This window comes from Bos grunniens, chromosome 8 (assembly GCF_055505025.1).
Source record: "Bos grunniens cultivar Pamir isolate PY7600 chromosome 8, Bosgru_T2T1.0, whole genome shotgun sequence".
Lineage (NCBI taxonomy): Eukaryota > Metazoa > Chordata > Mammalia > Artiodactyla > Bovidae > Bos > Bos grunniens.
Genome location: NC_141172.1, coordinates 9,527,046 through 9,541,235, shown reverse-complemented (window position 1 = coordinate 9,541,235; position 14,190 = coordinate 9,527,046). Strand labels below are relative to the sequence as shown.

The window sequence follows — 14,190 nt, the reverse complement described above, 5'->3', positions numbered from 1 at the left end:
ACTTTCACAGAATCATCTTTTAGGATTTGAAATAGCTCAACTGGAATTCCATCACCTCCACTAGCTTTGTGAAGCTTTGTGAAGCTTCCTAAGGCCCACTTGACTTCGCATTCCAGAATGTCTGGCTCCAGGTGAATGATCATACCATGGTGATTATCTGGGTCATGAAGATCTTTTTTGTACAGTTCTTCTGTGTATTCTTGTCACCTCTTCTTAATATCTTCTGCTTCTGTTAGATCCATACCATTTCTGTCCTTTATTGTGCCCATTTGTGCATGAAATGTTCCCTTGGTATCTCTAGTCTTTCCCATTCTATTGTTGGAGTAAGTTATGTAAACCTTATTGGGTGCTGACTATGTTAACCAAAGAACAAAAATTTCAGAGTTCTGAAGGGATGATTGAATAATATAATGAAGCAATAGGCTTCATAACTGAAGACAATTCTGGTAAGGCCGAGCTGGATAGAAGACCATTGCCTCAAATAATATTTTCCCTTTATATTTCTCAGTCTGTAATTTTAACCTGTTGACCCTGCATTTTGACTAAGAGCTAAAATGGTTCAAGATCAACAGACTAGCCCTCAACACCTGGAAGATCCTGTTCTCATAAGCATATCCCAGAAATCATAAGCAAATGTTGACCTTCTTTTTACAAGGCAAACCGCTGAGGCAGAAACCAAAATACCAGCAAGTACGCAGACATCTAAGGCTTCATCTAGGCAGGATGTAAAATGTCAGGCCATTAATCTTATATTTTTAATGCAGTGGTTACAAAGGATGGGGCTGATGTGGGATTGAAAAACAATACTGAGTTTAGAGAATTCCTCCCCGCCTCCCTTTTTTTTAACCCTTAAATACTGACACCCACTCACCAGGGTTGGGAACTAGCAAAAGCTACATGCGATTCCAGGGTGAGCGTTCATTTCCCAGCCTCCATTCCTTGGCTGTCAACAAAGGCAGAAAATGCCTAGTCAGGGCCCATTGGCGCTTGCCAACACAGAGACCTGTTTCTTATTTCATCCGGCAGAGTGCAGAGCTGTAGTTACCATCACTAAGGTGGAGAGCTTGGCATCCCTCCAACAACTGATACCGTGAATTCAGCAAGACAAACGAAGCAATCAGTTGTGAGACAGAAAAACAGGGGTGTGTATATTCTAATGGTAAGCCATGGTTAACACACAGTGTTAGGTACCAGTATTTTGTGTACTTTTGAGTCCAGCCACCTCATGCGAAGAGTTGACTCATTGGAAAAGATTCTGATGCTGGGAGGGATTGGGGGCAGGAGGAAAAGGGGACGACAGAGGAGGAGATGGCTGGATGGCATCACTGACTCGATGGACGTGAGTCTGAGTGAACTCCGGAAGTTGGTGATGGACCGGGAGGCCTGGTGTGCTGCGATTCATGGGGTCGCAAAGAGTCGGACACGACTGAGTGACTGAACTGACCTGAAGAATATAAATGAATCTACATTTCTCTATGTGAAAATTCTGTTTCCACCTACATTCCTCAGATAGGTTGACTGACTCAAAAACTTAAACCCCAGAATTCTAGTAGCTAAGGCAGTTAAAACCAAAAGAATGCAGGTTTGCCTTGACTAGTGAGAAACAGAACCCAGTATCCTCTAATGTAGCGGTCCTCAACCTTTTTTGGCACTAGGGACTGGTTGCATGGAAGACGACTTTTCCTTGGACTAGGATGGGGTGGGGTGGGGGATAGTTTTGGGATGATTCAAGGATGTTACACTTATTGTGCAGTTTATTTACAGTCCATGGAATTCTCCAGGCCAGAATACTGGAGTGGGTAGCCTTTCCCTTCTCCAGGAAATCTTCCCAACGCAGGGATCGAACCCAGGTCTCCCACATTGCAGGCAGATTCTTTACCAGCTGAGCCACAAGGGAAGCCCCTCACTTATTTCTATTAGGTCAGTTCTACCTCAGATCACCAGGCATTAGATCCCAGGGGTTGGGGGCTGTTGAGTCCTGCCCCAAGGACACAGGTGCAAGGCTATGCACCAAGGCCAGATAAGTGGAGCCCAGAACCAATGTCACCTCCAAAGCTGACTAAGCCCCTTTGTAATCATTGCCAAAAGCCCCTGTGACCATCACTAACAGGATTCCTGACTCCAAATTAAGCAAAAATGCCCACCCTGGTAGTCACCCTACAGACCTTAACCAATCACCTAATGCCAACCTTCCAATTTTGTATTGAGGCTATAAAAATTGGTTACTAACCCACGAAAAGCGATGGCTCTCCATGGTCTGTCAGGTGGTCGGCCTACTGCACTCACGGAGCCCACGTTTTGTTCTAATAAACTCACTCCCTTCTAAAATGCTGTGTGTCTGGAAATCCTTTTCCAGTCTGTGCTCGGACTTCCTCAACGGGGGCCCCTGCTCTAATAAACATTTAAGAAGTCAAATATGCTTTTTACAGCTGGGAGAGAAGTCTGTTTCTGTGGTTCCTCCTACCCTGATACCTCCTGCCAACACACTGGGTAACGTGTGTTGTCAGCAGTGACAACACAGGATCTCAGAAGGGCTGGCTCTGTTAACAGAGCACTGGCCCTGAGCTACCACATTCATCAAGGGTACCATTCCAACAAGTCTGCAGTTCACACCTCATCCAGGCGTCCGGGTCTCAGGCAGACCCCTAGGAACTCTAGAGGGGTGGGGAACTGAGTTGTAGACTTCACATTCTGGTGCACGGAGATCACAGCCCCGAGACTACGAGGTCTTCAGTTCTCTTCCTGAAATCCCTGGGCATCTCCCCTTTGCTCTACGTTGTTCTCTTCTTCCTGCTAAAGAGCAAAACTGACTGTTCGAAGGGCATCATCCCATGTAGCCAAGAACCTCCTTCTTCCTACTTGTCTAAAGTACACACAGCCCATCAATGAGACTGCGTCATGGAGGAAAGGAAAGTGAAAGCCCACACGCACACTTGGTTCTTCTCAAACTATAAGCTTTTATTCTATTTTACATGTCATTCATCCAGAACACGACGCATACATGGGTGGCATCGTTCATACTCAACATGAAATGACATGATGCACACAAGTCACTTGCCCTGTGCTGGGCCCCCGTGCACCAGGCAGGAAAGGGCTCTCATGAAGCCCACCCTGAACGGTGGCCTGCTGGGGCACCGGATGTGCTGTCCTCATTTCCCAGCTCTTACACACTCCCTGGAGTTAGATGGGTCGAGATGGACATTTAGCTTGGAACTGAAGTTTCTAATTTTACAGTGCTGAGTACAGCTGGACTGTTTCCCAGCCTACTTCAGAATCAAGATGCTGCCCACTCACTCTACTGTGATCATTCTGAGTGTGGGATTTATTATTCACAACACTGTCCTTCAAATCAAACAGAGAAAAGCAGGCTTTCAAGACCACAGGTCAGCAAAAATTGGAACGTGTTTTCCATTTCTCCATCCTGCTCAGTTTTTCCCATAACCTGATCCAGCCTGGAAGACGAGAGCTTTCTGTCTCTGATGGATACAAATGTGGGAGGAACAGCTTTGGTCTTAAAAAAGAGGCCAGAACCTACTTCCCTCTCTAATCTTGCTACATGTGTGGCTCACACCTTCCTTCCCAAGTGGAAGGAACAGTTCAAAGGTTCACCAAAATCTGGGCTTTAGACAATGTTCAACACAGCACAGCAACAAAAACAGATACTGAAGGGGATCCACCACAGCTGAGCGCCTACTTTGCAAAGGTCAAAACCTTCCCTATTTTGGTCAACTCCCTAAAGTCTGTTCTATCCCATGCACTGTGACAAACTTCCCTTGCCCAAAAGATTGTGACTCCAGGTCAAAAAAGGTGGATAAGAAATAACTTCTCAAGCTACAGGAATACGACAGTTTGTTAAGTAAATAATCATGTGACCCTCACCTGCACACAGATCGGAGCAGGGAGACTGGAGGCGGAGTGGAAAAGAGAAATGCTCACGGTGTGTGATTTGATCAAGGGCACAGCTTACAGAAATGCCAACAGTCTGGAATTTTCCTATAAAAAGCTGAGGGAACATGCCAATAGCCAGAAATGAGATGACTTCAATGCCAACAGTTTGACCTGTTGGCACTGAGCCAATGTTCTCAGAAGAAAAAGAGGATGCTTCCTCTGGGGCCATGGGAGCTGGTCAAAAACCCTGCCCATCGCACAGAAAGAGGGGGAAGAGGGGCAATCAGCAAAGAGCAGCTAGAAAGGGTCGAGGGCCAGGGATTTGAAACCAGTGTCAGCTAAGAGTTTACCATGTGGACCCCAGGATCTCTCACACTACAGTAAAAATAGATGTATTCTTCCAAAGTTCTTCCTGTATATGCTGTAACATGGGGCAGAGAGATGAGGTTACACAGGCAATGCCAGAGGCAGTCTCCCCACTCTAGACAGCTGCAGCACTTCATTTACAGTCACCAGGTGGGAGGGCTATCTGATTGAAGAAGCACAGTTGCTGATTTACACTGAATCAAGAAGGTGCCTGAGAAAGGTCGTCCACTCTGGCCCCCACGGGCATCTGGGACAGACACATCTGTCAGTGAAGGAGGAAGATCACCCCTGGAGAACCTGTCAGATTAAGCCCACGTGACAGAGAAGGGTTTCACAGCCTGATTACCCTAAGAACCAGCTTGGGGAGGGAACTAATGAGCAAATTCTAAGAAGTTATAGATTACTGTCCTCCCAAATAAAAATGAGTCTTTATTGTTACATTTCCAACTCACAGAGTTCCAGGCTGTCATGAGACATATATACAGAGATAATCACTAATCTATGCGTTCATCTTCTGCACCCTCTCAGAATTTGGCCCAAGACGTTTTCCAGTTCAACCCCACACACCAACTTGGGATAAACAGAAATAAGTCTTGTTTCTATTCCACTATTACAGGTAGAGTATCTGTTGGAGGAGGCGCTTTTGCTGGGTTGGAACAGAGCTGAAGACTTCTGGGTGGGGTTAAAGTGTGAACCTCTCTGCCTTCTGACCCACAGACTTTGTGTCTTTCCTTTTCATTGTTTTGTCTCTTTCCATAGCGGTTGCTTTACAGGTTGTCACAGAGATCTCTCTTCTATTCAGAGTCACCCTGGAAGACAGGTGGTTCAGATGAGCAGGACTGTTACCTATTAAGTTACTGAGTCTACAACTGAGGAATCTGAGCTCCGGGATTACCACTCAAAATAAATATTATTTCAAAGTAAATAACAAACTACTCGGCTGGCAAGTGACATGCTTTAGTCTTTCTAAACCGTAACTGCCAAGTAGACTTGGGCTTTATGCTACATCCCAAGACAGAAACCAGGTAACCTACATCTTCAAAGGAATTCACAGAGCACTCCTTCCTGTTTCTTCCCTCAATGCTGAGAAATGACTTTGGAGCCGGAAGCTGTACTATACAACTTGGGGCTCAGGTAAAAACTGCCATAAGGCCCAAATCTGATTAACATCGACTATTCTTTTTCTTAAGTCTGATGGTGCCTGGGTGGAGGCTCTCAATGGGAAAAGGAAGGATATAGCAGGTGGAAGCTTGGAGAAGCTGAGAGATGAGGGCAGATCCATTAACAAACTCGGATGGCACAATGGGACATGACCAGGGAAGCCAGTTATCTTCTGAAAATATCACTATCACTTTCAAAACCCATATCTTTTTTTTTTCCTTAACCAGGAAGTCAGGGGTGAGAGGAACATTCACTTATATTGCTCATCAATACGTTCTTCTTAACAGAACTGAGACTATTTTAAGAATATGAGGAGCTTTTCAAGACATCTGTTTTCAGGACAGACCGCAGTAATAGAAATACTTTCCAGAGATGGTTCGTTCTAGAGTCTATTCCAAGAACAGGGGCGGCCAACTTTCGTGAGGTTCCAAGGCATGTTCTGGCAAAAATATTTTCACTTTCCTAAAATGATATGCTCTACTGAAGTCCAACTATACTGTATACACATTTATATACACATATACACTCATCTGATCCTTTGCTGACAGCAAAAAAGGGAACACTTTTTTTAAACTCCAAAGTTGGTAATATTTGTAGAATATTTTGAAGGCAGAATTTTGGTTGGTTGTTTTTTTATGACTCAGAACATAGATGAAAACTTCTGCACACTGCCCCAAATTCACATCTTTAAAAGGTCCTTTCCTCCATTCACATGAATTCGTCTGAATCATTGCCATCCTGTAAGAGACAAAACAGTGAAACCATAAAAGCCTTCAAAATAAGTAATTCAATTTAAAAACTGTAGAGTATTAAGTAACAAGCTTCCTTATGATGAACTATAGAATTCAATTAAAAATAATTAAATTCAATCATTTCTTCTCTATCTTAAATTGTTAGTTGTTTAGAACAGCGACAAGAGCAGCTGTGTTCTCTAAGGTGTCATCACTACATGGCCTGGATTGCCCGGCAATGAGAGACCAATGAGTTCCAGACTGTGAAGTGAGGCCCAATGACTTACTATAGGGTGCAGAAAACATGACTCCTTCAACAAACAGGCCACAATATGAAACAAAACAAATACTGCCTCGATGTTTTAATGTCAACAAAGCTATAAATATGCAAAAATATGTTTCATCTAAATTCCATTATTTTGGGCCTCAGGGTATCATGTATTTGTTATTTCACAAGGTGGCATCTCTCTTTTTTTTTAAATGGAAACAGTCATCCAGAAGCTACAGGCTAGTTACCAAGTTAGCTGGCTTGCCAAGTTTTTGTTAAAAAATCCTCACATGGCAGTGGTACCTGTGTAAGGACTGATTTTATTGTGTATAGACAAGCCCTGGAGACCAAGCACAAAAGCGAACCCCGGAGCTCCTTTCTGGGCTTTCCTGGCGGCTCAGACAGGAAAGAATCTGCCTGCAATTAACACAGGAGGCCCGGGTTCGATCCCTGAGTCGGGAAGATACCTTGGAGAACGGAATGGCAACCCACTCCAGTATTCTCGCCTGGGGAATTCCATGGACAGAGGAGCCTGACAGCTCCGTCAAGTCCAGAGCATTGCAAAGAGTTGGACACAGCTGAGCGACTTTCACTGTGAAGTTGCTTTCTGAGCTACTGCATACCCTAAGACAACTGCTCTGGACGCCAACATTCATTAATACTGTGAGTTCTGGTACATTTGCGTGAAAATGTCGTAACCTGAACACAACATTGTTTTGGCTTCTCTCTCTTTCCCATGCTTTATACCTGCCTTGATAGAGAGGGAGAGGACTTAGGTTTACAGGTACGCAACATGCTTTTCTCCTTAATAGCTTGTGTTAAAGATGGGCAGGGAAACAGGGGAAAAGGTAGAAAACAGTGGTTTCTGGGAAGTCTGGCTTGATTTCCATTCAGCAGGCTTCTCTGTGCCCGCTTCAATTAGCACAAGGAATTCAGGCCACAGTGAAAATGCCTTGGATAATTATACAAAATGCAAACTACTGTTTATAGTCTATCCACGCACACGAACTCTGACTGCCCAAGAGTTCTACACTGAAATAATAGTATCAGAGATGTTGAAAGAGTCATCCTATATCTTCGAAGGTCAGCTTGAAATCCAAGGATGATCTGAGGATGTTTGTGTCTCCAAAACTCACTAAGATAATGTGGCTTGGTGCCAATCAAAGTGAATTACTCCCAATAAAACCTATGAGTTAGATCTGTGGAGTTCCCATGTGTCAGGGGATCTGTGTTTTTTGGGGATTACAGTAACTTTTAAATATATAGCTGCAATCTGAGACTTGACTTGGACAATTTCTGTATTTTAGATTCCCTTTAAGAGTCAAAATATTTTGGGGGAAGATTCCCTGGAGAAGGGAATGGCTACCTACTCCAGCATTCTTACCTGGGAAATCCCATAGGCAGAGGAGCCTGGTGGGCTACAGTCCATGGGGTCACAAAGGAGTCAGACACAATTTAGTGACTAAACAAGAGTCAACATGCTTTTCAGTGGAGCAAAACAGGTTTCTCGTCATCCACTTAAAAAGTGATAAGCAAATAAAATGTCACAAGAAACGGTCCATGGTTCCTGATATCAAATTTAGAAATTAGAAAGAAATGATAGATGGAAGAAAATTATTCTAAACAGGAGAGCAAAAACTCAAAATTAAAACTAACCTCAGGGTGGAAGACTTAATATTTTTCCTGATGAACTTGTGTAAGCTAAGTTAAAAATTAAGTTGTGTCTTAGGTAAACACCAGTCTTTGGCTGAAAATCAACTGACCAAGCTGTGGATTCAAAAATGTTTGCGTCCCTTTAACAGAAGATGGTTACAAGGAGAATGAAAGTCCATTTTTTTGAAGGAGGAAGAGCTACGCGAGTCCTTGCACTGTGAGAGAACAGAAACACCCAGCACAAAACTTCCTCTGAAATCTGAACCTGGTTCCGGCATGGGAATAGCAGCAGGAGTGACGGAGGGAGAGGAAAGGCAGGAAGATTAGTAATCCTTTGGTCTACAAACCTGACTTTCTAATCCTGGAACTTTTAACATGTCACTCATCGGGTAGTGTCTATACAAAGATGTATATTTGTGTGTGTATATGTGTTTCTTAATTCCAAAACAACATCCAAACTTTGAAAATCCATAATGAAAATGGCTAAGGTCATACACAATATACATGCCAGATTTCTGCTGGGAAGTTGTCTCTAAATAACAGAAAACTTCAATAGCAACAACAACCATAGCAAAGACATCAGACCTGGGTTATGTTAACAACTTCTGCTCAACTGTTAAACTGTTTCTCAGAGTAGTTTCCAGAAGGGATTAAATACACTTCATCTCTTGATACTGATGCTCCGTGGATAAATAACAACTAAGGACTATATGGATAAGAAATAATAATGACTGTTTATATTCATAGAGTTGTCTAAGTCAAGGAGGAACTTTCACACACATGACCTTCTTTAAATTCTACAACAGCCTCATGAGATAATGTCTCTCTTTACTGCTGATGAATACTCCCTCGGAGAGGTTAAGTAACTTTATTAGTCTTATCCAATTAGTAAATGGCAGTTTAAGCCTCAGAACTTCAACGTCAAGGCTCTATTTAATTACCTAATACTACTCTGGAATTTTTCACGAATAAATTATAAAGGTACATCTCTGACTCATAAAGGAGCACCATAACTTTAGTTCTCCAAAGGGACAGGAATAAGACTACTGTTCTCATCAAGTTTTAGAAGGACATTTACAGACGAACAAGGTGGAAAATCCTACAATTACAATTCACGCACTGAATATGGGGTTTGGTGAGGTGACCTTTAAGGAAACTTAAGTTCTGTTATTTCTAAGCATCTAAAGCAGTGTTGCTTAACAGTATTTTTCTCTGTCATGGAAATGACCTACTTCTATACCATCCAATAGCATAGCCACTAGACACACGTGGCTAGTGTGACTGAGACACTGAGTTTTTAAATTAAATCAAATTAAATGTAATTTAAATAGCCACATGCAAAGAGTGCCCAGTGCAAGGGACAACACATCTAAAGCATCATATGCTATACTATAAACACGCAACACAGAAGCAAATACACCTGTCTAACTTCATTTTTTTTTGCACAGACTGTTTAATAATGGCCTAACTATGCTATTTCCAGCCACTTCAAAATAAATTTTGGGCAAGACAGCACTTGTGGACAGTAAGTCCCTGCCACAGTTCCAATAAAATAATGATGTGCTTGCTGATGCTAAGAAGACCCCTTCTACACTATAATGTGGATCACCATCTTTCTCTATCTTAGGTCCTGAGGAACATGAAGACAACCAATGTTGGTGCTTAGACTACAGTTAAGATCTTTCATTTACTTTAACTGAAGGTGATAATTTTGTCCTCACTCAATTAAAACATAGAATCTGCAGTCACATTACTATAGAACATTAATAAATAAAGGCATTTTTGGCATGCCTGCCGGAAAAGAGGGAAACAGGGAATGAAAAAGTTTTTGAAAACAAACACGTGATGAAGTCCACAGGGAAGGTGGGCAGTGTCTAATAGAATCCACCTGAGTGTTCAATCATTGCCAAACCATTGTCAAGCCAGCCTCAACATGTCAACCAACACTGGCCAGAAACTCAATCATTACAAACTCAGTGAGTTATTTCAAGGCACAAAATTAGAGTGAATAACTTGAATGTACCTGATTTGAAGACATATTCTCAACTTTCATTAGTGATGAATAGCTCCTAGAAGAAAAAAAAAAAAAACACACACATTTTAAGTAAGATTTTCTGGCTGGCAAGTATTTCATGAACATTTACCAAGTATCTAGCAATGCTGAGGGCCTTCTGAAGAAAAGAGCATCTCTGCTGTGACTTGCAGAGAAGACAATGGCACCCCACTCCAGTACTCTTGCCTGGAAAATCCCATGGATGGAGGAGCCTGGTAGGCTGCAGTTCATGGGGTCACTAAGAGTCGGACACGACTGAGCGACTTCACTTTCACTTTTCACTTTCATGCATCAGAGAAGGAAATGGCAACCCACTCCAGTGTTCTCACCTGGAGATCCCAGGGATGGGGGAGCCTGGTGGGCTGCCGTCTATGGGGTCACACAGAGTCGGACATGACTGAAGTGACTTAGCAGCAGCAGCAGCTGTGACTTGTCATCTCACTGGGGTTTGTTCTTTTCTAACTTCAATCACTTGAACCTTGGGCTTCAACTCTGATCTCTGAAGCTGCCAACTCTGAAACATCCCCACCTTAGATAGACTGAGGTCCTACCCTTGGTCTTTTCTGATCTGTCACACACTTCTCTATTGACTCCTTTTCTGATTGCTGCTTATTCCTTCCAGTTTCAATGTTTACATGGTGAGCTAGACTTCAATGTTAATAAAAGTTTGTTACAGTATGACAAAAGCCAAGTTAAGTTATGCAAGGTTCTAACAGAGCAGGTGAGCAGGCTATGACCAGGAATCCAACTACGGAGATGAAACTGACTTGGACACACTGCGGGGGAACTACAGACACTCCTCTCCAGTGTGTGTCAATAAACGATGGTGTCCCCTGGGAGACTCACAGGTACCTGTTTAAGGGCGCTCCAAAATCCACATGAAATTGAGTAGGAGCTGTTTTGCTTCTCTCACTTTCCAAGCAAGGTCACTTCTAAGACTCCGACTACTTTCAGAACCTAGGCTACGTTTCTTCTGCTACATCCTTACTCTAAGTGTGGCTTACAGCACAGCAGGTAAGGAAGGAACATGTCACTCAAGGCTTCCTCTCTACAGGTAACCCTACACAAAGATTCTCTACACAAAAATCCCATTAGATGTTAACCTATAGGGCAAGTGTGAGCCAAAAAGCTCACACTTAGTCTAAAGAGCTAATGAACAAGATGGTAAGTGAGAATTAGTATGTGGAGTCTAAATAAGAGGAATTTTTCATTATTGTGTAAATGAATAAAATGGTTAATAGAAGGACTGATGCTAAAGCTCTGATACTTTGGCCACCTGATGCAAAGAACCGACTCACTGGAAAAGACCCGGATGCTGGGAAAAACTGAAGGCAGGAGGAGAAGGTGACAACAGAGGATGAGATGGTTGGATGGCATCACCGACTCAATGGACATGCGTTTGAGTAAACTCCAGGAGTTGGTGATGGACAGAGAGGCCTGGTGTGCTGCAGTCCATGGGGTCACAGAGAGATGACTTACCGACTGATCAACAACAAAATATACTGGTATAACCTTCACAGTTCGGCGTTCTCCCAACAATCTAAATATTTCTTTAAGAAAACTACCTCAAAGAATGATCTTTACATAGACCTACTCAGAGTATCAGATTACTGGAATTTCTGCACACTGAGGACAGGGTAGGTAAAGCACGTATTTGTAAGAACAAGATGGAGTTCTGTCTTTAGGGACTGCTGCTCTTCTCATCTGAGAAGGAAGCTGGTGCCTTCTGTGTCGTGGGTTTTGCTCTGTTCTGAGCTAAAGGCTGATGGATAGACTCCTGACTAGAGCTTAAAGAACCTAGACTTTACAATGGCAATTCCATCCTTTTTTATTCTGATAGAAATTAGAAATGAAAATCTGATTGCCATTCTCATTCAGAAAGTTGAAAAAGGGAGTTTAGAGTCTAAACAATGGCATTAGAATTGGGAAGAAGTTGGGCATCACCAAGATATGAGGCTATGAAGGACTTCCTCCCTGAAACCATTTGGAAGCACTGCAGATACCGTCCAGGGTGAGAATGTCTTCTCACTTTATCTGTAGAATTCCCCAAAGATTAAAACATCAATTTCTTCAGCTATCACAGCAGACGTTTCTTAGCAGATGGTCCAAATAAATGAATCCACTGTTGGTGAAATTTAATGGTATTTGCCATGTCAGAAAGGCAAGTGAAGGGCTTTAGAATGAAAAGATTTTGTAGGCATAGCATTGGATCTCTTGGGTCAAAGAGTCAAAGACAGAAATTAAAGTGATTCTAGCACTGACAGGTTATAAAACAAATCTGAGCTTAGAGCTTGTTGTTGGAGTTTCACTAAAACTCTGAAACAGACTGAAGAGAGGGCAGAAGAGAGTGGAAACAGTGTGTGTGAGACTGAGAAGCAGACTGAGATGAGCTGCATGTCTCTGGGTGAGTTACTCAGTCTCTCATTTTCCTCTTCTACAAAATGCAGATGATAAAAAATATCTGCCTCACATGACTATTGTTAGGATTAAATGAGATAATGCAGTAAAGCACAATATAGTATTGGGAAGATGACAAGTATCCAAACATGTTAGCTAACCTTTCTTATTAAATATTCTAAGTAAATTAAGTGACATTATCAAGGGAGCTTCCCTGGTCATTCAGATGGTAAAGAATCCGCCTGCAATGCAGGAGACTCAGGTTTGATCCCTGGGTTGGGAAGATCCCCTGGAGAAAGGAATGGCAACCCACTCCAGCATTTTTGCTTGGATTCTCCATGGGGTCCCTGCAGTCCATGGGGTGGCAAAGAGTCGGAAACAACTGAGCTACTAACACTTTCACTTTTTTTCATATTTCTAACATACAGTATTATGTTTCTAAACAAAATTATGGTAGATTTGTAAAACGCACAAAAAGGTATGTTTTCAATTTTCCAACGCACATTGAAAACAAAAAGAATAGTCTAAATCATGCATCACTCAAAATTCCACACATTTTTTAAACCGATGGTGTTGCTAATTGTTCTTTCGTTCACAACACAAGAGAGACTCACAATTCTACATCAAACTGAATGTTTAAGTCTCTGCAATAGTCTGTCTCATGCTGGCAGGCTATAACTTGGGGTAACACTTCCAGATTTCTCCACTTGAATACGGTATTATAAATAAGACCATGCGACCTATTTTTAGCAGAACTCCCAACAGGGACATGTGCATGTCGATAATACCAGTGCTTGATCATAATACCTCCATTCTGGCTGAACAATCTTGCTAATAATCCAGAGTATTCCAAGGAAACTGGGTCAGGACAGGGCAAGACAGCTCATGTTGATCCTATACCCTTCCCAAAGGAATCAGTAACTTTTTTGGTACATGTATCACAAATTAAATCTACCATTCATTCCTAAGGGTTAATTCCCAATTAAGTCAGCAGTGAGAACTTGTCCAAGGTCAATGTGAGTGTCTTAGCTCCAGCATACCTAAGTTCGTCCATCTCCCTCTTCTTTTTCATCTCTTCCTTTTCTCTCCTTTTCATTTCCTGAATCTGGGCTTTCTTCTCATTTCTCTCCTCATGGTCTCTGCATTCCTTCTCTGCCTCTAGGTCTGGGAACCGCTCCATTTTGGTCTTTTCTAATCGGTTCAGGATCTCATTCACTTTCTTCTCTACTGTCACAATTTTCACCTTTGAGGGAGATGTAGGAAAAAAGATACTTAATCTTTATGGCTCTCTCCTCCCCCTCAGAATAGGGCAGAAGCTTTCCTCTGCCACCCAAGTGGACTCCCTTTAGGAAACAGACATGCAGAGCCCTGGACAGCAGAGACAGACGCCCCTCAGCACGAGGGCGCCACCGCTTCCGGTGTCAGCACACTCACATCCTTCTGCCTGTGAAAGCCAATCTGGCCCACGTCCATGTCGGCCGTCTTCTTCAGGTTTGACCACGGGGTGTACACCACGTTCACATTGTTCATCTTGCAGCCTGCCGAGAGAGACTGTCCTCAGCATGCGGGCAGGGGGACGCTGAGCAACGCGTGCCCACACCCATGATTAAGTCACCATAATCCGACAGGGGAAAAGGCTGAGAATGAACAGGCCACGGAGTGTTTCAAACCAC

General features: G+C 42.8%; 1 protein-coding gene across 8 annotated transcripts in view; it reads right to left on the bottom strand.

Moving 5' to 3' along the window:
* Positions 1–2,937: 2,937 nt before the first annotated feature.
* Positions 2,938–14,190, bottom strand: part of CCDC25 (coiled-coil domain containing 25) — a 33,219-nt gene continuing 21,966 nt past the window's right edge. For 4 of the 8 annotated variants that reach the window (XM_086414869.1, XM_086414873.1, XM_086414872.1 and 1 more), the window contains 4 exons: positions 13,952–14,055; positions 13,558–13,760; positions 10,091–10,136; positions 2,938–6,153 (listed from right to left, as the gene is read on the bottom strand). In XM_086414869.1, coding sequence (XP_086270995.1) covers positions 6,124–6,153; positions 10,091–10,136; positions 13,558–13,760; positions 13,952–14,055 — 383 coding nt within the window. In that variant the 3' untranslated portion in view covers positions 2,938–6,123. Of the gene's footprint in view, positions 6,154–7,741; positions 7,932–10,090; positions 10,137–13,557; positions 13,761–13,951; positions 14,056–14,190 lie in introns of those variants that run through there. The other 4 variants (XM_086414866.1, XM_086414867.1, XM_086414868.1 and 1 more) reach the window with 4 other exon arrangements.